At 38.7% G+C, this 26,958-nt stretch overlaps 1 protein-coding gene across 1 annotated transcript in view; it reads left to right on the top strand.

Annotated features, from left to right (window-relative positions):
* Positions 1-26,958, top strand: part of B3GNTL1 (UDP-GlcNAc:betaGal beta-1,3-N-acetylglucosaminyltransferase like 1) — a gene marked incomplete at both ends in the record, with an annotated part of 89,408 nt that overhangs the window by 3,096 nt on the left and 59,354 nt on the right. The window contains 4 exons of the mRNA XM_080356689.1: positions 1,035-1,134; positions 5,123-5,187; positions 11,960-12,025; positions 22,744-22,839. Of these exons, the coding sequence (XP_080212815.1) occupies positions 1,035-1,134; positions 5,123-5,187; positions 11,960-12,025; positions 22,744-22,839 (327 nt within the window). The remainder of the gene's footprint in view (positions 1-1,034; positions 1,135-5,122; positions 5,188-11,959; positions 12,026-22,743; positions 22,840-26,958) is intronic.

The following is a 26,958-nucleotide window of genomic DNA, read 5'->3' as shown; positions in this document are numbered from 1 at the left end:
CCCAACACTGACCGCTGGGGACACCACTAGTGAGTGGCCACCAGCTGGATGCAGCCCCATTCACCAGCACTCTCTGGGCCCGGCCCTTCAGCCAGTTCTTAACCCAGCAGAGAGGGCACTTGTCCAAGCCATGGGCTACCAGCTTTTGCAGGAGTATATGATGGGACACGGTGTGAAAGGCTTTGCCGAAGTCTAGATAGACCACATCTACAGCTTTCCCCTCATCCACCAGGTAGGTCACCTGATCATAAAAGGAGATCAGGTTGGTCAGACAGGACCTGCCCCTCCTAAACCCATGCTGGCTGGGTCTGATCCCTTGTCCGTGCTGAAGATGCTGTGTGATTGCATTCAGGATGATCTGCTCCATAACCCTGCCAGGCACCGAGGTCAGGCTGACAGGCCTGTAGTTGCCAGGGTCAGCTTTGCAGCCCTTTTTGTGGATTGGGTTAACACTCGCCAATTTCCAGTTGTATGGGACCTCCCCAGTGAGCCAGGACTGTTGGAAGATGATGGAGAGCGGCTTGGCGAGCTCTTCTGCTAGCTCCCTCATCACCCTAGGATGGATCCCGTCTGGTCCCATAGACTTGTGAGGATCCGGATGGCTCAGGAAGTCACCAGCTATTTCCTCCTGGAATACAAGGGGACTATTTGGCTTCCTATCTCTGTCAACCACCTCCAGAGGCCAGTTGTCCTGAGGGCCACCTGTCTTACTGGTAAAAACTGAGGCAAAGTAGGTATTAAGTACCTCAGCTTTCTCCTCATCTTTGTTAACTATGTTTCCCTCAAAGTCCAACAGAGAATGGAGGTTTTCCTTGCCCCTCCTTTTGTTATTAATGTATTTAAAGAAGGACTTTTTATTATCCCTAACAGAATTGGCCAAATTGACTTCAAATTGCACTTTTGTTTCCCTGATTTTTTTTCTGCATGATGTAGCTATTTTCAGAAATTCTTTGTAAGTAGCCAGCCCTTTTTTCTTGTTTGGGACTGTGTTTAGTTTACTATGCAAGCTAAAAGAGCTTTCATAATTTTTCTAGGATGGTTCAGCTGAAATAATTGAAAAATGGAAGATCAAGTTGGAAGATGCTGGTGTTCCAGTAATCGTTAGTAGTAATGATTCGTCTCAACCTCGAGGTGGTATGTAACTTAACAATGACTTTGTTTGAGAGTTAGGTTGTTATCACAAGCATCCTCTGTTTACAGTTTGAAAATTGTCTTTGTAGCCACTTGCATTGCAGTTGAAAAAAACAAAACAACCCACATTGTTTTCCAGAGCTCTCAGTTCAAAAAGTCATTCCAATTTAGAATTTGGCCCCATTGGTTTTGGCTCTGTAGAATTTGTTCATAAGTCCAGGAAAGAAGAACTTGGCTTAACACTTGTCCTCTACTCTGCAAAATAATTTTGTTTGATTATAGTATACACAATGTTGTTAATGCTTACAGTTTTACTGTGGCTTTCTGATATCTGATTTGTCTTCAGGAGCTGGGTTTTAGGAAAAAAGAAATAGAACATTTCTTACATAGTGATTTAAAAATACATGCATATCTTTCAGTATTATAGAATAGGTTCTGAAATAGATCAAAATACTGGTTCGATATCCCTTTGATGATCAGATGAAAACACAGGTGTCATGGAGGCACCCTGAGGTTAGTTTAAGGGACAACAGGATCCAAAACAACTTTTATTAAACCGGTGAGAAATAGGGTTTTAGCTCTCCAAAAGGGACTTGAATACAGGTTCAGATATCAGTTGAGGTAATTATTAAGGGGCAGCAACTAATACAACAGGAGGTCCATAGTGTGCATGCACGTGGCTTCACCGAAAACGATGCCAGGGTTGTTAATTATGGTACTTAGGAAAGTTGATTAGTACTCCTTGTTAATACCATCTTATTATATATTTTCAATTTTTATAAAATATTTTCTATGTATAAAGTCTTGTTCCTAATTAATTATGTATGTAAACTAGTTTTTAGTTTGCAAGATCACACAGGTACAATATCTTGGCAATAATTCCTGTTAAAATTTTGAAGTCAGTTCACCTGTGTGCTTTAGGAAACTGAAACTAAAGCTAAATTCAATTGTGAACTACTTTTGTGCCATTAGAGTTATGTCATATTAATTTTCTGTTTTAACATGGAATTTGTCAGCTGAAATCTGAACAAATCTTTAAGAAATTGGGGGTGGGGGATGCAGCTGTGGGCATTGTTTTAAACAGTATGAAATGCACAGTTCTTTAAAAAACAAAACAAACAAAAAACCCCAAGCTTATTCATGTGGAAGTCACTCTCAGGTCACCATTAAAATGAGGACATCTTTATTGTTGTTACATTTTAGGAGCAGGTTACTTGAAATCCATAGTATTTGTTTGCTTTCAGTGATTCACTTTTATTATGTTAAGGACTAGTTACAACTGTAAGGAGTCCTTCCTTTAAAAGAAGATGCTTTAGTACAGAAACAATGTACTAGTCAGGCTTCACATCTTCAACTATTTACACAAGATTAGGATTTATTTCTAATTCTTTTCTAACGTGTAAAAGAAAAGGGTGGAACCTCGAAAAAAAGAAAGGGTCACTTGCCTAAAAAAAGGAAACCTTTTTCTTTCCAAGAGTAAGGAATGTTAATATCTCACTGAGGCTTAAGTTTTTACGGTTGTAACCATGGTAACAGGCTCTTTTCACCAAGTAAGCAGGCTGTACAAAACTCAGAGACCTGGCACAAACATTCGATTTTGTTCAGTAGAGTAATATTTAAGAAAAATTTTTACTCATGCCAAACATGGGGTTCATTGTGGTGAAACAATTTTTGATATCTAGTTTTTCCTATGGGGAGTTACATCTCTCTTATTAATAATTTTTAAAATATGTGTGTTTTCTTTTGTCCTCTCTAAAAAAATAGCTGGTATATGAATAGCTTCAAGGTAGTTTCTGTCTTAATCTTAGAAAGAGATATTTTCCAACTTTTCTCATAATACTAAATATTTCATGATTGTATTTAATGTGTTCTATTTGAAAATGAGATCTAAAATGTTTCAGAAAGTTCATAGAATATTATAGTTGTTATCTTGTAGTTGCCTCTGAGGCTCCTTCACTTTTTTCCTACTTTACTGATTCCTCGTACTTTATTATTTTCTGCGAAGGCTGTTGAAATATTGGGGTATAGTAATGACAGCACTGATACGTCAGTACAGGCTGCTTTACAGCTGGTGAATGATGTATGAGAGTACTGATTTGATTGAAGTTGGGCAAATTTGTTTCTATCCTGTTGTTTTACCTCTTGCTTTATTAGGGACCTCCACAGTATCTCGATTTCGCTTGTTTGGCGTGTCCAGACCTGCTCACTTGCATCAGTTATTTCACACTAAAACTGCTCATGCCAGGATTCAGTTCTGCTCTTGTGGTAGCTACTGACTTTGCCAGCTGCTTTTTTACAGCCAATAGGAAGGATAATGAGAGTAACTGTATATGTGAGATTAGATATTCATATGTGTATAAAAAGTAATATGTATGTATTCTGTAAGATAATAAGTCCAAGAAATCAGTGATGAAGAGAAGTCAAGGTAAGGATCAAGATACTCAGAATACATAAGAAAAGAATAACACAGTTATAAGGAAGAGCCTTTATTAGTAGTGTTCTGTTGGTAGTTGAGATAATGTTCCTTTGAGGCAGTAAGAAATGCAGTCGTAAGTCCTTTTCTGTACTTGGACAACTCAGCAAAATAACCAAGGAGCTTTTGCATTAAAACTAAGTTAACCTTTGAGCCCAGTTAAATTTATTTTCTGAGCAAACTTAAAACTGTGTCACATAAAAAGAGCAGAGAATAACAGAAGTCTGCTTTTTTCAACTGCAGAATCAGGAACTTTAGGGATAATATTATTTTAAATTATCCTGTTCCTCAGGGCAGTCTTTTGCTGGATTCCCTGACTTGGTTCCATAAATACTTTCAACAAAGCATAAATGTTACGTATATGACCAAGTGGAATTTATATAGCATTTTTCAGAATAACACTGACAGCAAGCATGATCGTTCCTTAGAATGCTACGTGTGAGAATTCATACCAGAATGATCTTAGGTAGACCTTGTCTATATACAAAAATTATACCAGATAAACACTCCTACCTCACAGATGTGTGTCAGTGGTAGGCTGAGTTCATCTTATTGCTGGTTGCTGCAGCCCCATCCTTACCCTTGGCTGTGTATTCCTGCTACCCTTCCTTTTTTCTGGCTCTGCCATTTGTTTGACCCTCCAGTGTTTGTCATGTGCTTCAGAAATTAAGCTGACAAAAAAGTTTTCTTTTGATTCAGCTGCCTGAAGTGGCTTGGTGAAAGATTCAACAAGTGTCAGGGCCTCAGAAATTAAAAGACACTAGATGCCAATGTTGTCATTTGGCTGAATATATATTGTGATGTGGTCTTCCGTGGATGATATAACATGTTACGGTATGAATAAGCCACGTTTGTGCTCCTTGTACATATATTCTTCAACTTTGGCTCCCCTCAGCATTACATGTGCCATTATATAAATGGCACATGGAATTCTTGTATTTGCATGCTTTATATTTACCAAGCATAATGAAAAATAACTTTTTATTTGAGTCCTTCTGAGGACTCAGCCCCCGATGGGAAAAACAAGTTGCCTAGTGATGTCTTGTTCTTTGATTGCCTTCTTGTGATTTGTTACTATTTGTTATGACTTAAGAGAAGAATATGTATATACAGCCAAAGGTTTTCAGCATCTGCTCATTGCAGGGGGCTTGGAGTAGCAGACCTTTAACGGTCCCTTTCAACCCAAACCATTCTGTGATTCTAGAGTCTGAGGTGTCCTGAATGTGAGACGTAGGTAGTTGGACTCTTCAAGATACATATTACATATTATGTCTTTGTGAAGGGCTACTTGTAGTTGGTGGTAGAATTCTAACACAAACAACTGGTAACCACTCAGAGAAGAAGACTGAAGTAGGCATACTACTTAAATATTTGCAAATTACCTGGCTTTAAATATGGAAAAATTGTGTACTTTACCTGATACTTATTTTCATATTTAATCTGTTCCTGACTGTAGTAGGATTTAAAAAATGCAAAGGTAAAAGATACCACGTAATTTTATCTTTGTTTTCTCAACAGTTGGATTTGCTAAAAATCAAGCAGTAATTCAGAGCTCCGGAACCTATCTCTGCTTTCTGGACTCAGTAAGTTAATGCATTTTGTCTTAGTTTTGTCATTTAAATACTTTTGGTTTTAATGTAGTTGTTGGTTTGCCTTAAAGATAAGCTGTTTAAAGGTTTTTGAGTGTTAAACATGCTGATTACTATTTATAGCCATAAAGTTGTCTTCCAACGTGCAGAAAGCCTACAGCCTTTACGCCATTCTTTGCTCCTGTCAGATTTCACAAGCTATTGTGAGCTGGGTTGGGCAGGGTTGGCATTTAGATGTTTTCAGGATTTTTGTTTCCCACAATCTTCAGAAAATTATATTGATGAAAAGCTAAGAGCTAATCTACTGGCTTTTTGATGCAAAGCAGGAGAGGTCTCACCTTCCATCTTGGATTTTTTTTTTTCTGTCCTTTGTTGGATGCCTTCTGTGAACCAATTCAGCTCACTAACCCACAGATAACTATCTGACTTTATGCAGCTTACTATGCAGTGAAGGGTTTCACAAGTACGCATAGCTGATCTGAGGAATGGTGCCATGTGGCTGGGATCAGGCAAGAAGAGCAAGACCTTTAGGGCTCACTGATCTCATGAAATTTCACCTGAAGATTGATTCTTTTCTCTGAATTGGAACTAAACTATGGTTTAGTGTAGTACTAGGAGGAACTGGCTGCTGGAAGTGTAGATTTTTAGGTAGGATTCAACTTAACGTTATGATTGCCTGTGCTTGTTAAAAATGCCATGAGACCAGGGATGTAAACTCTACAGCCTTATAACCACACACATTTTAATTTGGGTAACTTTTCAGTTCACAGACTCCATTTGTTGTATCAACCAGATAGAAGGATTTTTTTAGTTTGCATGTCAAAATTTTGTGAATTAATCAGTGTACTGTTGCAGGACATGGTTAAGTGCTGGTATATTTCTTTTGACCCAAGACAATGCAGCAGAAATTTCTTTGCTTGCCATTTAAGAAATTAAGTTCTGCAGGTTCTTTATTCTTGCTTTCATTAAATTGACACTATATTTAGGAACACAGTGTACCTTTTAAAATAAGTTTACGTGAATTTAGCCTAGTTTCCCTTTAACAGTTAGTTGGTTTGGGGTTTTGTTTGTTTTACAGAGTGTATTTAGTGTAAATCTTTGTGTATAAGTTTGAAATACATTAGCTGGTATATATCAATATTTCAGATAATGCCAGTTTGGTTGAGATGAATGAACTAGTATCCAGTTCTTTTTGTTTTACTTCAGGTAGATACAAATCCAAGTGACATTTAATTGGCCCCTCAGTTCCAGCAGGACAGGGAACTGCTAGAGAGAGTCCAGCACAGGGCAACAAAGATGCTGAAGGGAGTGGAGCATCTCCCGTGTGAGGAAAGGCTGAGGGAGCTGGGGCTCTGGAGCTGGACAAGAGGAGACTGAGGGGTGACCTCATTCATGTTTACAGATATCTAAAGGGTGAGTGTCAGGAGGATGGAGCCAGGCTCTTCTCAGTGACAATCAGTGATAGGACAAGGGTCAATGGGTTCAAACTGGAACACAAGAGGTTCCACTTAAATATGAGAAGAAACTTCTTCCTAGTGAGGGTGCCAGACACTGGCCCAGGCTGCCCAGGGGGGTTGTGGAGTCTCCTTCTCTGCAGACATTCCAACCCGCCTGGACACCTTCCTGTGTAACCTCATCTGGGTGTTCCTGCTCCATGAGGGGATTGCACTGGATGAGCTTTCGAGGTCCCTTCCAATCCCTGACATTCTGTGATTCTGTGAATGATTCCATGGATTTCACTCTCCCATGTTGTGTGTCAGTGAGGCTGTTTACATATCTAAAATGAAAAAAAATAAATTAGGTATTACTTATGATTTGCAAAGTTCAGGTGTTCCAGACGTGGACACATAGTACGTTTTATGGGGCCTTCTAGAGGGTGTGTAGAATGAGTCACTTATGCTGACTGAATTAGCTGAGTCCACGTTGTGTGAGTGAGAAACTAAGCGACTATTCTCTTCTCCCATGGAGCTTCGTATCTTCTCTGTCAAATCTGTATACAGTAATTTACTGAGGTAAATTTTTAATTAGTCTTTCTTTTCCATCCAGACAGATCCAGTCGTTTGTAAACCACTAGCATTAAACTAGAAAATTATTTAAATAAAATTAATTAATTTTTACTGAGATCTCTTCAGAATTCATAATATGTTATTTACCTTATAGTGTTTATACAGTATGCATCTTCACACTGCTGTGTTCTTTCTATTTGCTGACTAGCCGACATCAAGGAAAAAGATTGCAACTCTTAAGGAATGTAACAGGTGATGATTTTGGATTTCTGCAACATTGTCATTAGTGTGAGTTTATAGTTAATATAATTCAGACGAACTCAAAGTGTTTTGAGAATTTTATTTCTCACAGTGTGGATAAGCTTGGAAGAAGCTACCAAGGTTTTCTGTTCTACACATTTCTATTCCTGCTATTGAGCTAGGTGCTTCAAAATAGAAGGCATTCTGAACTATCAGAAGCCTAATTTTGTTACAAAAGAAGTATTAAATGATTGGCATTACTTAAATGTATTTTATACTGTCTCTCCTTGTGACTCCCATTTTTTGCTGAAAACAGATCGGAGGAAATAAAACCAATGTGGAAACTGCTACAAGTCTAAAAATTGCTCAATAATTTGGGTGTAGTTAGTAAATGTTGTGTGATAATAGCTGAAACACAGATGTTGCCAGCTGTTTAACAGCCCCACTTCTGTGCGCCACCTACCTTCTTCTTTTCAGTCACCAATCCAGTCTCAGGCTCTCTAGGAAGGAATGTTGATATCAGCCTTTCGGAATGTGCTGCAGTAATGCCAGGGAATTGACCTTCAGACGTGCAGCTGTAATTTCAGGTTTGCTATAGGTGGATGTGGAGAGAAATGGGGTTGGGTCAGTAGTTTGTATACATTTCATATAGGTGGAAAAATATGTCGTGGCTCCATGTATATTCATTTCAGTCAAGGAAGTGAATGTACAAGCAGATTTGGGAGCATCTTTGGAAGTACTGGCTCCAGAGAGGCTGTTTTGCTCGCTATTCCAGCTGGACTCAAGCTGCTTGTGTTATGTCTCTCAACACAGATTTGTGAGGACAACAAATTGAGAAGAAATGTGGAAAAAAAGGTTACAGAGCTCAGAACTGTCAGAATTTGATCAGCCTGTTCTAGTATGAAGTGGCAGCTGTTTGACTAATAGCTATGATGGAGTATTTTGCTCTGGTTGTTGGTACAGATTTCACCTCTATGCTATGTTTTTCCCACTGGGAAAACAAGTAGAAAAATTAAAGACACTTAAATTATTCATATTTAACATTTATAGTCTCAGGAAATCTTGGTCATAATGACAATAGAGTGAACTAATGATGCAAATACATTTCACTGATAGCTTTACTCTTCCAGTTGTCTGCAGTTATGACTTTATCTACCTGTTGCATTCTATTGTAACCTTAGTTTGTCAGTTCTCTAGGCTGGTTACCATCTTTTTAAGACTTTGAAAATGCCGTATTGTTCCTCAGTGAGTCAAACTTTCCTCCTGGTGTTGCTGGAGGTTGTATTTTGTGTGTAATAGCTGCAGTGGAAAGAAGGAAGGTGCTGTTATTGTGAGGATAGTGTATCATCTCATTTAGTTTGTTTGGTTTTTTTTTTGACCAGCCAAATACGAAAGAGTTTGTAAAAGCATGTGATGCTGAGTCTGTAATGTGAGCTTAAGAGAGCACTTCAATACTCAGCTATAACTAGTGTGGTTTTTGGAGTGAACTTAGTTTTAAAAAGTAGATGTGTATTGTACATCGAGTTGTATGTTTTGTTTTACTTTGTGAAGTGCAGACCCTCCCATTTTTAAGGGAAAAATCATGAAGTTATCACTGGGGAGTTCAGTGTGGTTGAGCCAGCCTGGTTGAAGAGGCCAGTGAATGCTTGTCTTTTGAATTTACCCAAATTGATTTAAAAAACACATACCGAAGCAACAGCAGCTTTGAGTAATAGTCTTGAACTCAGCCTATTGATTTGGTTTTCCTTTTCTTCGACTAAACATATGAGTGAAGTAAAACAAAACAACTAGCTCAGTATAAATTGTGTGTGTTTTTATAAGGAATGGTGCGTCTGGTTGGAAGGAAAACAACGCAGCTGATAGTTGTGTAACTGGCTTTTGTGATTTGGCAGCATCTGTGAGTGGAGTGGCCGCTGACAGGAGCCAGCCAGCTCTGCGGCAGGGAGAGCTGTGCTGGGGACACAAGCAGGCAGAGCCGCTTGGGATGGAAAGGTGATGGAGATCACGGCCCCCCGCTGGCAGAAACACATCTGGGCTTGTTTAGAAATCCCTGATGGCTTTTTGCGTGAAATAAAGTCCTTTTCATTCTCCCATCTTTCAGCAAACTGTTTTCCTATTCAGAATGGACACTGGAGAACAGGATGCCTGTTTGTAATCAACAAAATTCCTATAACTTCTAGGTTATTTGGGGTGCCTAAAGTAGGATTCTATTTATGTTGCTTTATTTTTTGCTGTTTTCCTGCTTGCTTGGCCTTGTTTGAATTGTAGGTATGTACATATTTAGAGGACAGTAAGCCCAGCTATTACCTGAGATTTTTCTTAATTTTTCTACTAAGTTTGTTGAGTGGGGTCACATTAAAATAGATTTATTTACAAATGATTTTTATTTAACTATCCTATTGCAAGTATATGCTTAGTGAAGGCATGCATCTATTTTAAATATGTTCTTTTGTCCATTCTTTCAAGAAGGGAAATGTCTTTTCAGAATACTGATGATCTTGACGATAGCCTAAGACCCAAATCTGTGGACTTGTTAGTTTTGCCCATAGCATCAAAATGACACTGTGTTTTGTTAGGGGGAACTAGACCTTTCCTGTCAACTTGTCTACTTATAAAAACATAACATTGACTTGTTTGGTGAATAGGATATTTGAATTTGGTTTGAATGCTTTCCATGCTGGTTTAAGCCTTTTATGTCTAGTTTTTCATATTTGTGAATGTATGAGTTCTGTTAAATTTATCTCTGTTGTGCAGGATCATAAACACTGAACTCTTTTAGTACAAGAGCATATGTTGTAAATTGTAAGAGATAGTAGGAACATTGTTCTAAGCATTGAAATTCCTTCGTTTTTGATGGATTTATTTTGCATCTCATTTTGGGGGGATTTAACAAGAAGACATCTAAGAATCCTAAGTAATGAATAAAGGAGTGAACAAATCTCAGTTAAAATAGATCTCCTAATGTTTATATGAAAACCAGGTTTTAATTTACAACAATCAGCTCTATTTGGCATAAAGAAACAGGATTATGGTGATTCTTATGGGAAATAGGGTAACTGTTTTATCAAATCAATTGCTTGATATAGTACCTGAATTCTGGTGCCTTATTGATGAAGTGGATTGGATGGTAAATAATATTATTGTAGTTTTGAAGCAACTGATGTGCATAGATGGAGAAATGAGAAAGGTTTCTTTCACTCTATTGTTTTTGAAAATCAGTAATGTCTCTTATGCTTCTTACTAAGTAAATACTAAATGCAAAATACAGAAGAATACTTTTGACAATATTCCTTCCATCTTTCATGAACTTGCATGTAATAAGGGCCAGTTTTATTATTCACTCATTTTATCCTTAACCTTGAATTGTATTAAATAGTTGGATCTACTTCTAAAACTTTTTTCATCCTTTTGTTGCAACTGGAACTTTTAATGTGAAAGTTGTTGGAAATTCAATATTTGTTTGTTTGGCTTTAGTAGAAATCTCGTTAGAATGATTTTAATGTGAGGAACAGTGAAAAGAATGGATATAGAACAGGAATTCAGGGCTCCTTTCAGTTACGTTTGCCTGAGAAGGTGAGGTCATTTGGAAACACTCTAAGGAGAAATAGGGTGTGTTAGCTTTAACCAGCATCTAAGAAAGACTGAATCGATCTTCTGAAAAGGAAGGAATATGGCACCACAATGGAAAAGAAAATAAGCAGAAACCTCAGCAGACTAATTGAAGAAAATTTGTGCTACGGTTGGGCATTCTAATAGACTGTAAAACCATAGTCTAGAAAGGATATAATTTTGAACAGGAAATAATGTAATTTTAAAAGGAATATCTCCTATTTGTTCAAGGAAGGATAGCAAGTTTACTAACTTTTTACAAGGCAACCTGTCTTTTTGTATGTAAACAAAATAGACCTTTATGCTGCAGGTGGAAGAAGTATTAACATTAAATTTACATCTAGGTGGTATGTTTTAAAGCCAGTGTCAATGCTGACACATTTTATAAGTGTGGACTTTTTCTTCCCTTTTTTTTCTTAGAATTTTATAATTTCACAAATACTAGTTTCTGTGTTCATGACACATGACATTGGTAGATCTAGAGACTGAAGGCTTTTCCTTATCAATGAAACACGGTACAGCCAGACTACAAAGCACATTTCCTCATATTGCTAGAATGTCTCCAATCTCATGCTTTTAATCAGACTTAGTTCCTCACACACACACTGTCAGTACTGTTAGACTTGTGGGCAAGTTGGTGAATTTCTTTAGAAATGTAAAATGTGTGGGTGCCTATATGATACGCGTTGAGATCACAACACGGTTGTCACATAGTAGTTTTGATCAGTTCCAGTTTGAACAGAAGGGAGTTTAATCTGCTAAAAGTGTAAAGTTTCTTAATATTGGTTCCATTTGTATTTCTGACTGCAAGCCAGTAAAATGATGTTAATTTAGCAGCATATTCTACTGTGTGTCTGAGTACTGTACTGTGACCCTTTTTATGTTCAGTAACAGTGTGCTATTTATTCCAGGATGATGTGATGATGCCACAGCGGGTTCGACTGCAGCACGAAGCTGCCATTCAACACCCAAACAGTGTGAGTACTTTTTTCTTGTGTGTATTTCTGTGTTTTTCTTTTAAAGAGTGCCGGATACATCTTTAAAAGGATATGAAAATTTCACAGTAGGGCTAGTGGAGGAAAAGCAATAACCAGTGTATTCTTTTCCTTTATTTTTAATCCTTGTGCTGAATAGTAGCTTTGATTTTTCTTCCGTTTCTTTTTGCTGTTCAGCAAACCAAATCTCATTATGACAGTGATACTCTTTTTCTAATAAGTATATAGGTTTCACTAATTATGAAATCTAAAGGATTGTTATGTAACCTTATTAAGTAATGTGAAAAGCTGCAAAGAATTTGCTACAGCTATGGTTTATCTGGTTTTAATATTTAAGAAACTGTAAACTGTAAGGAATGCATGGGTTGTTACCATTAATAAACTGGCCTGCAGTTAAATTGATGTTTCTCCCTATATCTTCCTGCAAACAAAAACATTATTAGGATGTCATTCTTTATTCCTGTGAAATAAACTCTCAAAAACATTCTATGAGATAGTTGTTTTATGTTCTATGTGATTTTGATTTTAAATTGATTTCTGTGATTAGAGCCAGTATCCTTTAGACAGACTTTATGTATGTGTTCTGGCTTACCTGAAGATAATAAGTATAAATAATTTGTTATGGCGATTATTTGTCAATATTATTGTCAGAGATAGTCCTTTATAAAATTGAAACACAAGATTGTATTCCTATCAGCAGTGTTCACCAAAAATAGTCTTATTTTCACATCTCTGACATTTTCTCTTGTGAGATTTATTTCAAAGTGCAAGAGGTTTCTGGAAAGGAAAGGTCAATTGACTTGATCTGTCAGCAAGGTATTTCCTGCAGGTCTCAGAACAAAATAGACAGTTTCAGGGTTATCACTCTCTGGGAATGAAACACCTTTTGAACTTTTCCTCCATATCACACTTGCTGCAAAGTGGAGATTATTGTGGTTGTTTCGGCTGAGGAATGTCTGCCAAGCAACCTGCTGTTTAGGGGTGGGATGTGTACCTGCTTGTCACACCACCTGTATTAGGTCTCAAATGAAATCTGATAACCCTTACAATGTAATTTATCAAATTATAGTTTTAGTAGTATCTGAGTAGCACTTTAGTTCATATGATGAACATAATAAAATTACACATTGAAAGTTGTTTTTGTTCTGATATGAATCAGTTAACGTAATTCTGCAGTAAAATGTCAAAAAACCGGAGAGGCAAGTTGATCCAGTAAGTTTGGTTTATGAAAACTAGTGTTAAGAGCTATCATATTTCTGGCTTATATGACTTATATTTTTTATCTATATTTTAAAAAATCAGACCAATTTCAACTAAACAGCTTGTAGTCTATTTAGAAAACACTTCAACTGTTTTGTTTCTATTGTATTATACTTTAGTGCCTAACAAGGTTCAGTATGAACTATTACATGGCAATCAAAAAAGTAATAATGAGTGCCTGAGTAGACTGAAGAGTATGTCTTCAGGATATATTCCAAGCAAACTTGTTCTTCCGATGGTCTAAACTAATCTAAACGTGTGGTCCTGTTTTAGTGTGATACTACTGGCCTTTTTGTAAAGCTTAATTTGAGCTTTGAGTTTTACTGAATAAAACCAGCCAAAGTCTGCCTGATTTAGTATGGGAATCAGAGTTCCACCTGTCAGTGATCTGACATATGAGTATCTAAAATCTTCCATTTAGGAAAGTGTAAAAATTCTTGGAAATGAATGATGAGAAAGGCCTGAAGGTTTTAAACCTTAAGAAAAATGGTAAATGTGTGTGTGCTACACATATGGCATAGACATAGCACGTCTGAGTATAGCCTGCCTCATGCTGTCACTTTCTCTCAACTTTCTAATGAATCAATGTTTGTAATGCCTATGAGAAGTGTACCTTCTGGGTTAATGTTGTATTTTACAGAACTCTAATTCAAAGGCCTGAAATGAGAAATGGGAACATCTATGCCTGATGAGGAAATAGATCAGTTTGGTCCAGAGCTCCCCAATAATTCTGACACAGCTTGAGTTACCTTGGAGAAAAGTTGACCTTGCGGCCACAAATCTACTGACCGGTGTCAGGGCAGACTGCTTTTCTTAAAAGAATGATCTCTCTACTGTCCTCACAATAATAATGCCATTCAATTTTCTGGCTTTGCAAGATAACTGGGGATGTTTGAATGAAGTTCTGTTCTGTATTTGAAGCTCTGCCTGTAGCTTCAGTCAGTGCGATGAGCCGCAGTAGGTGGAGAAAAATAACAAAAAAGCAGAAGCTTGAGCAATGCCTGTGAAGCAGTGAGCTTTTTCGGTTTGTTCCTGAAATTCTAATTTGCAGACTTGGACTTTCCACTATTTTGCAACTTCTTCTGACTTGGATTTTTGACTTTATGTATTCTCAGTGTACTTTCAGAAATGTTTTCCCTAATTCTAGCTTTGCTGGTTGCTTCTGGGAGACAGAATTCCCAATGGGCTCTGATATTGGAGGCTTCAGGTAAGAAAAGTCTCCAACTTTCTCCACCAAGAGGAATCTCCCAGATCCTAACTGTGATCCCTGAGGTTCTTCCTCTTTCACGTTATTCTTAAATGCAGACCGCTTTACCCTGACTAGAAGCCTGGTTGCTACAGGGTGGAATGAAAGATATCAGATGCCTTTGGAATGGTTCTCCAGCCAGTTGTTCCTCACGGAAACCAGTGTCCCTGTTTCTGAAAAAGCAAGACACTTGGCCCAGGTTCAGGTACTGGAATGTGACTGGGCTAACACTGCAACAGCCCTCAGCTTTATTTCCTGTATCATAGACTACTTAATCATGCTTTAAAGAGCAAGAGCAAATTTATCTCTACTCTCTTAAGCTATTCTTATCTTGAAGACTTAAAAAAACCCCAACTTGTAAGATGGAACTGTTCTGTCATCAGTAACATTGAGAGCAGAGGATTTTGAATCTCAAAAGACAAATTAGTAATACATTATGATTTTATTAAATGCAGCTCTCTAGAACTGCTATTCTCTTGTCCTCTGGTGAATATTTTTCATGATATCCAAGTCCTGTTGACAGACATTCTATAAATAGGATGCTTTTAGGAGAGAGGAGTTTTAAAGACCTTGCATATTTATTCTACAAATTCTTAGGCTCTGCTAGCTCAGTATGAATACCTGATTTTAGCAGTTTGAAAGCTTAGGGACATTGCACAGTCTGTTATAACAGGAAACTGCATCCCGTAGTCTGAGGGGAATGAAAAAAGATATCAAGGCCTTGGGACGGATGGTAAAAGAGTCTGGGGCTCAAGTGATTTTCTCTTCCCTCCTTCCAGTTTTGGGTGATGATATGGGAGGGAATAGAAAAATTCACTCTGTAAACAATTGGCTACAGGACTGGAGCTGCATGCAGGGCTTTGGGTTCTTTGATAACGGCTGGTTTTACAAGACTCCAGTCCAAACAGTAATACGTGGGAAAGGTTTATGTTGCAGGGGCAAAAGGATGCTGGGACAGGAATTAGCAGGGCTCATTTGGAGAGCTTTAAACTAGACTTGAAGGGGAATGGGGTTGTAGCTGGGCTTGCATCAGTTGGGCATCACTCTAGAGTTCATGAAGGCTGGGAGGCCTCCCATACCCCTGGGGTGAAATCAGTGTGCTCAGCTCGCTCTCTGAAACACCAATGTGTGCAGCATGGGGAATAAGCAGGAGGAGTTAGAAACCTTTGTCAGGGCAGAAGATTATGACCTAGTGGCAATTACAGAGACATGGTGGGACAGCACACATGACTGGAATGGGGTCATGGATGGCTATGTCCTTTTCAGGAAAGACAGGCCAGCCAGGCGTGGTGGTGGAGTCGCTCTGTGTGAGAGAGCAACTACAATGTATTGAGTATTGTCCAGGCACAGATGAGGAATGAGTTGAGAGTCTGTGGGTGAAAGTTAAGGGGCAGGCTGGCAAGGGTGATACTATTGTGGTGTCTATTATAGGCCACCAGATCAGGGTGAGGAAGTTGACAAGGCCTTTTACAGACAGCTGAGAGCAGCCTCCCAATCACAGGCGCTGATTGTGGTGGGGGATTTTAACTTCCCTGATGTTTGTTGGAAGGACGACTCGGCCGGCAGCCACAGTCTAGGAGGTTCCTCCAGTGCCTTGACGATAACTTTGTGATGCAAAGGGTGCAGGAGCCGACTAGAAGAGACGCAGTGCTGGACCTCATCCTCACTAACGAGGAGGGTCTGGTTGAAGTGGTAAAGGTTGAGGGCTGCCTTGGTTGCAGCGACCATGATATGGTCCCAACAGCTGGAATCAAGATGCAGGCAAAGGAAATGAAGAATATTATTTCCTTTTGTTTTCACTGGCTGAATAAGAGGACAGTCTTTACCAGTGTGAGAATGAACACCTTTCTTTTTGTTGTGAAATCACTAGCCTCTTTCTGAAACAGGTAGGATACCTAGACCTGTCAGAGAACACTTGAGTACAACCATTTGCATTTCTTCAATGAGCAATTATCACTGTTTTGCATCTCTAAAGCAAATTTTTGGCATATTCTGTAGCTTGGATTTAGATCAAGAGCTGCAGTGCCTGAGGCCATTTTAATCTATTGCGCTATCTGAATATGTTAACCAACTGACTAACTTCTGCAGATCTTTGATGGTTCAAGTGACTGTAAGGTAGTTGATTGGGCGAAGGTGAACAATGTGTGGCACTCCTGGTTCACAGACCTGTTCGTCTGCCTCTGGGAAAGCTGTAAACAAATATTGCACAATCAGCAAATGAATTGGAGACAGGAACAAGTGAATGAGAGAGCTGAGCTTGATCCTTTCTGTTTGGCACAGCCCTAGGCCAAGTGTTGGTTGTTCCTCCCCAACCTCTAGTGAAGCTCACAAACTAAACCTAGAAATGAAGATTTTTCTTTTTTTCCCTTTTCTTTTGGTCTGAACACATACCTTCTTGATTTTGAAAGTTCTAATAGGTTTTTTTATTGTTGCTGTACCCTGTGCCATTGTACTTGCCTAGACCTGTTACACATTTCTATTACATCTTAGAAAGACTGTTTTTTTTCTCTCCCCTCCCTCATTTACCTTGCCTGTTGCTTATTGAGTGATAGTTTGAACCATTTCACTCTTTTTTGTGACTAAAATAATCAGATTCCATTGATTCTTGATTATTTCAGTCCTTTTAGCTTCCACCTTATTAATTTAAATCAAGATCTGAAATTGCCAGTGAAGATTTTCTTAATAGCAACAGAAAGAATCTAAAATAAAGTTAGGAGATCCTCTCTTACAGGTATAAATAAAAGGAATAGTTTTAGTTGTACATCAAGTAGATACTAATGTGGAAAAGAGCTTTTAAGGTCAGTATTCTGAGTGTTCTTATGACTGGCATGAGAATGAGACCTGATTCTTTTAGGATTACCTAAAGAACAATGTTTCAGCTGTTTTTATATTGGCAAGAGATAGAGGTTTTCTATTAATCCATGACAGCAATATTTTGAGAGTGGTTTAACAAATACTGAACTTTGTTTTTTTCTGAGTGCAAAAAGATTAATAGACATTCTTACATCATCTGTCAGCGAGTTCCGTATTTTAGATCTATCTCTTGTCCTTGGAAGGAGGGAGGTGATTCTAGGTAGTTGGACCAGTTTCCATATACTGTCTTCCATATCGGAGCAGTTCTTTAAGTCAGAGTGTGTGCTGATGGTTTTGTATACAAAAAGAGCGCTGCACATAAATAGCATGTTCTAAGTGATTTGTTTTGTCAAGTAGTCAAGGCGTTGTGTACTCAACTAGTGGAAAACACATCCAGAGAACTGTTTCCATCTCATTTCAGGTGTGCAACTGTACATGTGACAGAATTCCAGTGCAGCATCACTCACTAGAACACTGCCTTGTACAACAGAAACTTTTCAGTGTAGCCTTTTACTGAGCAGCTGTGCCATAATATATCACATTAATGTGTTTTGTGGTTTTATTTGGTTCCTGCCTATTATCACAAGTCTGGAGTAAAGGCAGAAGATTGTTTTATCTGTCTTGTGCCAGGCCAGGCTGCTTTGTGATGAAAGGGAGCATGGGATAAAAAATAAAAATGGGAAGAGAAATAAAGAAAGAGGCCACATTGGCAGTCAACAGGAGCGGTTTGGGAACACTGGCAGTCCTCAGTGTGTGGAGATTTTACATTCCACATACCAGTGGAGTTTGGTCACCTCTGAAAGATCTTAAAGCCTTTTGTTTGCTGTATCTTATTAGTCTAATGTTAGGGTAGTCCTGAAAATAACAGATTACCTTTCAGACTGCACACTGTCCTTCCTCTCTGTACTTTCTCTTGGGAGTCAAAATAGTTATTATGCAGTCTGGTAATTACATTTCACTTAGACATGGATTTATTCTATGTAATGAACAAGGTAGCCTTGTTTGTATGGCAAGAGCTGGCAGAATTGAGATAATGCATGTCTGCTATACCTATGTCTTGTTCTTAAAATAGTCTTTTGTTATGTAGTACTAATTGGAATTCAGAAGCTCTATAGATTTTCATATAATTGCACCTGGTATTTTTTTTTAAACCGAGAACCACGCAAAGGAACAGTTTATTAGATGTTTTGCTGTTCTAGTGGACCTACAAGTCTTTAGTAAACTCATTAAGAAGTGACCAGAAGTCTAAATGTGTTTATGAACTATTCAGCGTATTTGGATCACAGTATGACGTGACAGTGGGGAAAAAAAGTGCTGTATTAAGAGTATATCTTTGCGGGGGGGATCAGCAGGCAGAAGCTTGGTTAAGCTGAGACTGCTATAGCTGCGATGAGAGCGATGCTGAACCTTGCCTAATGTTTCCTGCCTTCCAACAGTATTAGTAGGGCTTGTAGCTGCTCGCACAGCAGCTTTGCAGCTTCTGGTCAGCCTGGAACATGGGCAAATGGAGGTTATATTTGCCTACAAAAGACTTAGTCTCAGGAGCTTTAGATCAGGTCTTGTTTAACTGAAGTAGTGTGATGCAAGGGACAAGGATTTCATTTAGGAGTGAGAAGATGCAAATTTGCCTCCAGAGTGGTTTTACCATTCCTCATCTACTGTTTTAAGGAAGGGGTCAACAACATTGTTTTCTAGTCTGAGCCTTCAGTCCTGAGGGATTTTATTACCTTTTCTCTACTTAAATTAGACAGTGTTTTAGTCTGGACTGCAAAAATAGGTAAGTAGGATCTTGTGTATAATTGTGCAGGTGTGGAAAGATAATAATCCTATGTGAAGCTTTGCTAAACTGTCATTAAACATAACTACATAATGTTGAAATATTATCTCTCTGTTCAAAGTGATAGAGAAGTCACTCCATTTAAATGCTGCCCTTCCTGTGTGCAACAAGTTAATTGTTGTTGGTGATCATCTCTCGTTCTGTGTCTTCTACTGAAGTCCAGGTTTTGCCAATCTCCCTTTTATTGTTTTGTCTTGAAGTTGTTGCATAGAGCTCAGCAGATTTTTCTTTGATAAATGCTTTCATTTTGGACATGAAATTAAGATCTTCACCCTGTAGAACTTAAGTAATCATTGTTTCTCCTTAGCTAATTTACATCAGCTCTCCCTCTGTCTCCCTTACTCAGCACATTTGAGACAGAGCAGCATGTGTTGCCCAGGCATGTCCTAGCGAGCAATGCCTGTAGACTTTAGCTTTAATATAAGCATTAAGTCATATAACAGCTATTGAAGAGAAATGAATTGGATGCAGGCATGTGTTGAAGGATAGATGAATAGATCAAATATGTTTGTTTAACTCTCTTAATAGGAATTTGGTCCACTGAATGTGCTAAGTAGACCTGAGGCGGCTCTGGTCTATATTTAGTGTGGACAGAGAGGAGAATGAAATTACATTCCTGAGGTGATTACCTGCAATTGCTGATTGTCTATTTGCGATGCAGGAGTGTATTGGGTTTTCTGTGGTGAGGTCTTGGTAGTGGAGGGGCCACAGTGGTGGCTTCTGTGAGAAGCTGCTGAAAGCTTCCCTGGTGTCCCATAGAGCCAGTGCCAGGGGGCTGCAGGTCGGACCCACTGCGGGCCAAGACTGAGCCCATCAGCGATGGTGGTAGTGCCTCTGGGATAACTCTTTATACTTTCATACTTTATGCCTGGTTCCTCTATACTGCACACCATAAACAAACTACAAGTCTTTAACATTTTTCTCCAGCCTGTGGAAACTGTAAGTCTAAATTAAGGCTATCTAGTATTGATACTTAGAAAAATATGTACATTTATGAATTTGGGAAATTGTTGTTAGAGGTTTTTAAAAGTTATTTATACTATTTTAGTAATCTTCTGATGTGGAGGGTAGAAGAACAGAGGAGCAGTTGTGTGAAGGTTTTGTTCTGAAGTGGCAACAGTGGAGTATATTTAGGAGGAGAGAATATAATGCCTTTTCTTTTTCTGTGCTGAAGAATACGAAGATTCTTTCTTTGACAATAAGAGTATTATTATTATTATGGTGGCTTCCATGAATTGGGCTTTTCCATCTATATCACCCAGATCTGCTGGAATTCAGCTGTGTCTTTGCTTTTTATTAGGCAGCTTGTTTAAAGATTCTTTTCAATTTGGTATTTCTGAAAAACCACAGTGCATTTTCAAAGTTGCAATGTCAGTTTGTCTGTTCTACATTTAATCAAATATCTCAAGTGAGAAACATCCCAACTTACACCACTTTGTAATTAAATTTGTGTTTAATATGGCCTCCACATGCCAATAACTCCATCAAGTGATCGTTGTTACTGGAGTTTTATATTAATGAATGTCTGATTGTAATGTAGACTTTGAGCATATTCCATTTTTAAAACTATCTGTAGTGTAAGACATTAGAAAAATGAAAGATTCCCTTGTCCTAGTGTTCAGGTGTTTTGCTTTGGTGATAACTATTACTAATCTAATCATACTTTGTGGAGCTACAAACAGAAGAGAAATCAATTTTAAAGTAAAAATTGTGCAAATATGTCAGTCTTTTTGACTGTTCTTAAGCTTCATGTAAAGAATTGGTTGTGTAAGTGTCTTGACAGGATCCAAAGAGTTTACCTAATTTGGATCAAATTAGGTTTGCGTGTGCACCAGCCTTAATACAGAGGTTGAACCCTTAGATCTTGTTTCTCCCAGGATGGCAGATTTTGAATGAGATTTGGATTTCCTCATGCTTTTTCCTCCCTAAGCTGGTTATCAGAATCCTGAGTCTTACTCATACACCTTCAAAAAGGACTTCTGAAACTTGTTTCATTTCCTGTAGTATCTACAGACTTGCTGTAGTATCTCTGCAGTGATACTTACTTGAAGTTTTTCCAAAAATGTCGTGTTTGTACTTCATGATTTCACATGCATGACAACATCCTTTTTAAATGTACGTGTGGTGTGATGCCCAGCTGTGCTCATTCTGATTACACCACCTTGACTTCTTGCTTTTCATATACATTCACTAAAGGAAATTCAGACTTTCTTGGGTTTTAATGTGCTGAAAATAAACATGTAACATCTTATTGTGGACTTTGGACTCGAACCAGTGCCAAGTAGAACGCTTAATGCTTTGCTCTTCTGTGAACTGCTGTAGTACTTTTCTGTGAGCTAGATTTTTTTTTATTTATTTATGATTCACGTTACTGTCTTCTCTACCAGCAATGTTCATACTGCATTATGGCAAGTTTCCAGTTGGAATATGAAGTGTGTTGCATTTGTCGTATATCACAGAATGTCAGGGATTGGAAGGGACCTGGAAAGCTCATCCAGTGCAATCCCCCCATGGAGCAGGAACACCCAGATGAGGTTACACAGGAAGGTGTCCAGGCGGGTTGGAATGTCTGCAGAGAAGGAGACTCCACAACCTCCCTGGGCAGCCTGGGCCAGGCTCTGCCACCCTCACTGAGAAGAAGATTCTTCTCAAATTTAAGTGGAACCTTTTGTGTTCCAGTTTGAACCCATTACCCCCTGGGCTATCATTGGTTGCCACTGAGAAGAGCCTGGCTCCATCCTCCTGACACTCACCCTTTAGATATCTGTAAACATTGAGGTCACCCCTCAGTCTCCTCTTCTCCAAGCTCCAGAGCCCCAGCTCCCTCAGCCTTTCCTCACACGGGAGATGCTCCACTCCCTTCAGCATCTTTGTTGCCCTGTGCTGGACTCTCTCCAGCAGTTCCCTGTCCTGCTGGAGCTGAGCGGCCCAGAACTGGACACAATATTCCAGATGTGGTCTCACCAGGGCAGAGTAGAGGGTCAGGAGAACCTCTCTGACCTACTGACCACCCCCCTTCTAATCCACCCCAGGTACTATTGGTCTTCCTGGCCACAAGGGCCCAGTGCTGGCTCATGGTCATCCTGCTGTCCACCAGGACCCCCAGGTCCCTTTCCCCTACGCTGCTCTCTAATAGGTCATTCCCCAACTTAGACTGGAACCTGGGCTTGTTCCTACCCAGATGCAAGACTCTACACTTGCCCTTGTTATATTTCATTAAATTTTTCCCTGTCCAACTCTCCAGCAATTTCCTGGAAAGGCCAAAGTTTGCCCTGCTGAAATCCAGGGTTGCAATTCTGCTTGCTATCCTGCTTCTGCCACATGAGATCCTGAACTCCACCATCTCATGTTTGCTGCAACCAAGGCAGCCCTCAACCTTTACCGCTTCAACCAGAATGATGCTAGTTCTTGGATTTCCCATGTGTTGAATGCTTCTTTTGTCATCTTCGTGCTGTGTGGGTGTACCACAGTTCACAGGATGTGATTTATCTCCTTTTACTTTAGATTATCGGTTGCCAAGTCAGAAGAGAGCCAGTAGACTCCACTGAACGGTATACTCGTTGGATCAATAATCTGACTGAAGAACAACTTCTTACACAGGTATTCTTGTTTCAGCTGTGACTGAAAATATGGCAGAAAAATAGGGCAAGAGGTTTATTTAGATGGATTTTTTCAGTTATTAGCAATACTTGTTAATTTACAAAAGGTGTCATATTCTTATATTTAAAGGCTTGTCTTCAATAAGAATCAAGTTTACGGTGCATGTGATCGTTATGCAATGATGACTTCTCACTGCGTGAGAATGAAGGTTTCAACTTGAGGATCAGAGCGAACCTTACATTTCTCACTGCTGTCTGAGGTTAAATGTATATGCTTTCAGGTTATAATAAGTAGGCCAGTGTTTTCTTTTTAAGAGGTGTATTTAGATAAAACAGGAAAAAAAATATTTCTTGAGAATTATCTCATCCCTCCACCAAGGTTAGGTACTGACCGCTTCTGTATCTCTCTAAGTTTTGCTAGAGATCATTTTAAAGTAGCAGGTCTCCAAGCATTAAACATTTGGCTCATTATACATGTTTATAAGATGCTTCTTGTGCAACTGACGATGACAGTTTTGGTGTAAAGAAAGGTTGTTTCGTTAGACAGGCAGCCAGTGCTGAACTGGAAGAGGCTTTGGCAGGAACAAGTTAAACTGTGGAAGAAATCAATCCGGCTTGTGGAGGAATGTGTGTACTGAGCATTGTAAGAAATCCAATGGATGGTTAGCAGAAAGTATCCCAGCAGGCATTGATGCAAGCATTTGGGGCCAGTTTTTTGATGCTGTGGTAGGACGACATTTGCTTTTGATTTTCCTGGGTTTAAGTGGCTGGAAAGATTAACATAGCCTTGTTTGTTAGACTTCATTGTCAACTGTGTTGTGTTCCACATTACCCTAACCCCCAAAGACATATTTAGAGTCTCTGGTATGGTCGTTGTAACACAAGAAGTAATCCATAGACATTGTTTTAAAATCAGCAGTGGTATTACAGTTCCCTATAATTCACCAAGTGAAAGTCGTTCCAGAAAAAGTTACCCATGGAATATTTGGATTTGCCTTTGAGTATGGCATTAGAAAAAAATACAGATTTAAAGCAGTGTATTTATCTGACAGCAACATCTGCATCATTGTGTTGTTGAAGAGAAGAGGAAGTAAAACTTGAAGATGTATAAACTTGTCCTACACAATCTAAAGTGTTTCATCTAAGTGGCCACTGGATGAGGTCTTTAATGAATTAAGCTAGAAATTAAAAGAAATATCCTAATTCTGAGATTATTTAAAGGGGGTACTCAAAAAAGAAAGCCTTTTAAGATGGGGATGTATGTCTTCTGGAAGACATTATTTAATGTTGTGTTGCTGACAGTAGGATGCAAATACCTGGTAAGTCCCTTGCAGTCTTATTTGCCTACAAATATCTCATAAAGACTTAATAAAGCAGCATGTGCTATCCATTATTTTTACATATGATTTAGATTCACACATTTTACAAATAGATGAGAAATTTTGGAAAAGATATTGGGTTTGGAACTGGAAGGCTGCATTGGAGAACTTGTGCTACTTGTCCTAGAGTATATTAACAAGATGAGGTTTATAGATTTGCACTATTTATGTGCTCCTTAATATTTTTTTTTTTTTACTTTGTTACTTGTTCTCTACTAAATTTAATGCAGAAATAAAAGTTTCTGGAAGACCTAGGTTTCTGAAACTTGTGTGGAAGTATGAAGCTAGGGGAGATTGTAGTGCACCAGCTGCAATTCGTAAGTCGTTGAGCACCACCAAATCCACTTGGACAGAGATTTAGGTGCCCAATGACAGAACCAGCTTCAGCTGTGGCACACATGTGTAGGAGCTTTGGCTTTTCTGCCGCTGGTGCTAAAAGAACTGCTTCACTTCCAGAGCAGTACAGGTTGGCATAGAGCACCTCTCTTGCCCTGCTGTCTGTTCTTCTGACCACAAATTCAGGTAGGAAGGTAATTGTTTTGCTTTTCCTTAAGTAAGTATGGGGAGGAGGAGGAACTGGGAATAAAAGCCATCTCAGCTGTTGTCTGATAATCAGGATGTGAATCAATTATGTAAGGTTAGGCCTGATTTGTCCCACTCCCCTGCCCTGATACACTGTATATTTTATTTTGCATGTGCTTTTTAAAGCTCTTTTCAGTAAATAAGCCCTAAGAAAACTATAATGATGAGCCTTTGCTAATGGAATTGCAGAATCTCTGGGAGGAGCAGTCCTTCAGGGAATTCAGGAAAATTGGCTTAATTTACAGCATATTGTCTCCAGCAGTTTCCTGTAGTGAAAGAATGTTCAGCTTTTTTTAGCTGTCTCTGTACTCAGTGCCCAGCTTTTTTTTTTGCCTTACTTCTGTTTTATTTCCTGATCATGCACATGCAAATTATTTATGCTGTAAATTGGGAAAGCAAGCAACAATTAAAAAAAATAGCTAATTGTCAGCATCATGTAATCTATCATTCATGGTATTAATCAAATAATATCCTTTAGCGTTTGATTTCATTACTGGGCAGTGACTGAAGTCAAGTTTGAAGGAGGTGGGTGGTAGCAGATGTTTTCTTAGGTGGTTGGATGGCTTCACATGCCTTGGTGCTGGCTGCTGGTTTTATATCACTTGAGTCAATACCACATTTTTGGATCAAATGTCCATCCCCTGTCCTCATGCTGAGAAGATCATTCAATCCAAAATGCTTCTAGCATTTTAACTTTTCGTTTCCCTTAGCCATGGCCTCTTGATGCCTACTCATCCATTAAATGTTTCTCTAAACAATTATACTGTAACATTCCAAAGATACTTTATGGTATGCGTGAAATTTCAGAATATATCCCCCAGAGAGTGTGGGGGGAGTGAGAGAGTATAAAGAGAGCATAATAATAAGAAAGCTACTTCTAAAATTATTAATATTTGGTTAAGATTATCTTGTGTCTAAATGGTGAGTGATTAAAACACGCTTTCTAGGTATACTAATATAAGCCTGAAAATACCTGTGTATGTGTTCTGGTGCACTTGCTATCTTAATGGCCAGTAGTGGGGAAGAAAATAAAGATAATTTAAACTGTTCAGTATATGCAGAGGACGGTGACAGAGGAGAAAAATGAGCAAACAAATTAAGAGAACTAACTGATTTGATGTTAGAGAAAGTGAAAAATGGAGATTAAAACTAATCCTACAGGATATCCGAGGCTGAATTGTGCTTGAAATGTGACTGAAGTTTGATCATGCACCTCTTCTTGTACACTGGAAATTCTACTGTGCCATATAAGTGAAAATGTCTGAGTGGTTTTAAGGTTGGATTAATTGCACAAATATTTATACAAGTAGTTTTTAAGGATTGATGCTGACTGTAAGTTACCCAGCTAAGTTAATATCCATGTCTGTTAAATCACTGCTTTAGGTCAGTTTAGTCTCACAGCCTGTGAAGTATTATATTCAGCCTGAAGCATAATTCCATCTGACCTGCCATTTTTTCCTCCCCAAAGACAAGAGACTTCTCTGCTTTCATATGGCTGTTCACTTAGAGAGCAGACTGCAAGCTTGGGTGATGTGTGAGGAGGCTCTTGCAAAAAGGAGTGGGCTCTATGGGAAATAAGATTGGACAGTCTCAATTTAGAAGCATAATGGTCTGAACAAAACATGATTATTTTGTCTGTTGTCCCCAGTAATGTGTCTGTATTGCTTCCTGATACATGCTGCTCTTTGCAGATTAACTTGAGCAATTTGTGTTGGATAAATCTGGAAGGTTTCACAGGTGATTTGTAGTTCTTATTGATAATCTCTTTGGACCACCTGATAGCAGAACACTAATTAACATGTTAGTGTTTCATAACATGCACTTTTCCTAGCTCTTGTGGTTGCCTGTTAAATTGCACTAATAGGTTTAAGAGTGGTGCTTCTCTACTTAAGAAGTCTTCCTATATTAGAGTTTAATATTTGATACAAGTTTGTGCTGCAAATCAGCATTTACAACAGATACTCAGTTTGGAAATAGATCCAGCATGTTGGTTGAGTCAAGCATGGAGCTTGTTTTTAAGGCCAGAAGGACCTGATAACATGACTGTACCTTTTCCATAAGTTCAATACACTTGATATTGCATTGTCGTCATGTATCTCAATAGGCAACTAACTTCTTACTGGTAAAAAGCTGGTAGGAGCAGATTGCAGGGAGGATGG

Source organism: Nesoenas mayeri (genome assembly GCF_963082525.1).
Source record: "Nesoenas mayeri genome assembly, chromosome: 19".
In the NCBI taxonomy this organism is placed as follows: domain Eukaryota; kingdom Metazoa; phylum Chordata; class Aves; order Columbiformes; family Columbidae; genus Nesoenas; species Nesoenas mayeri.
This window is presented reverse-complemented; position numbering and strand designations above follow the sequence as displayed.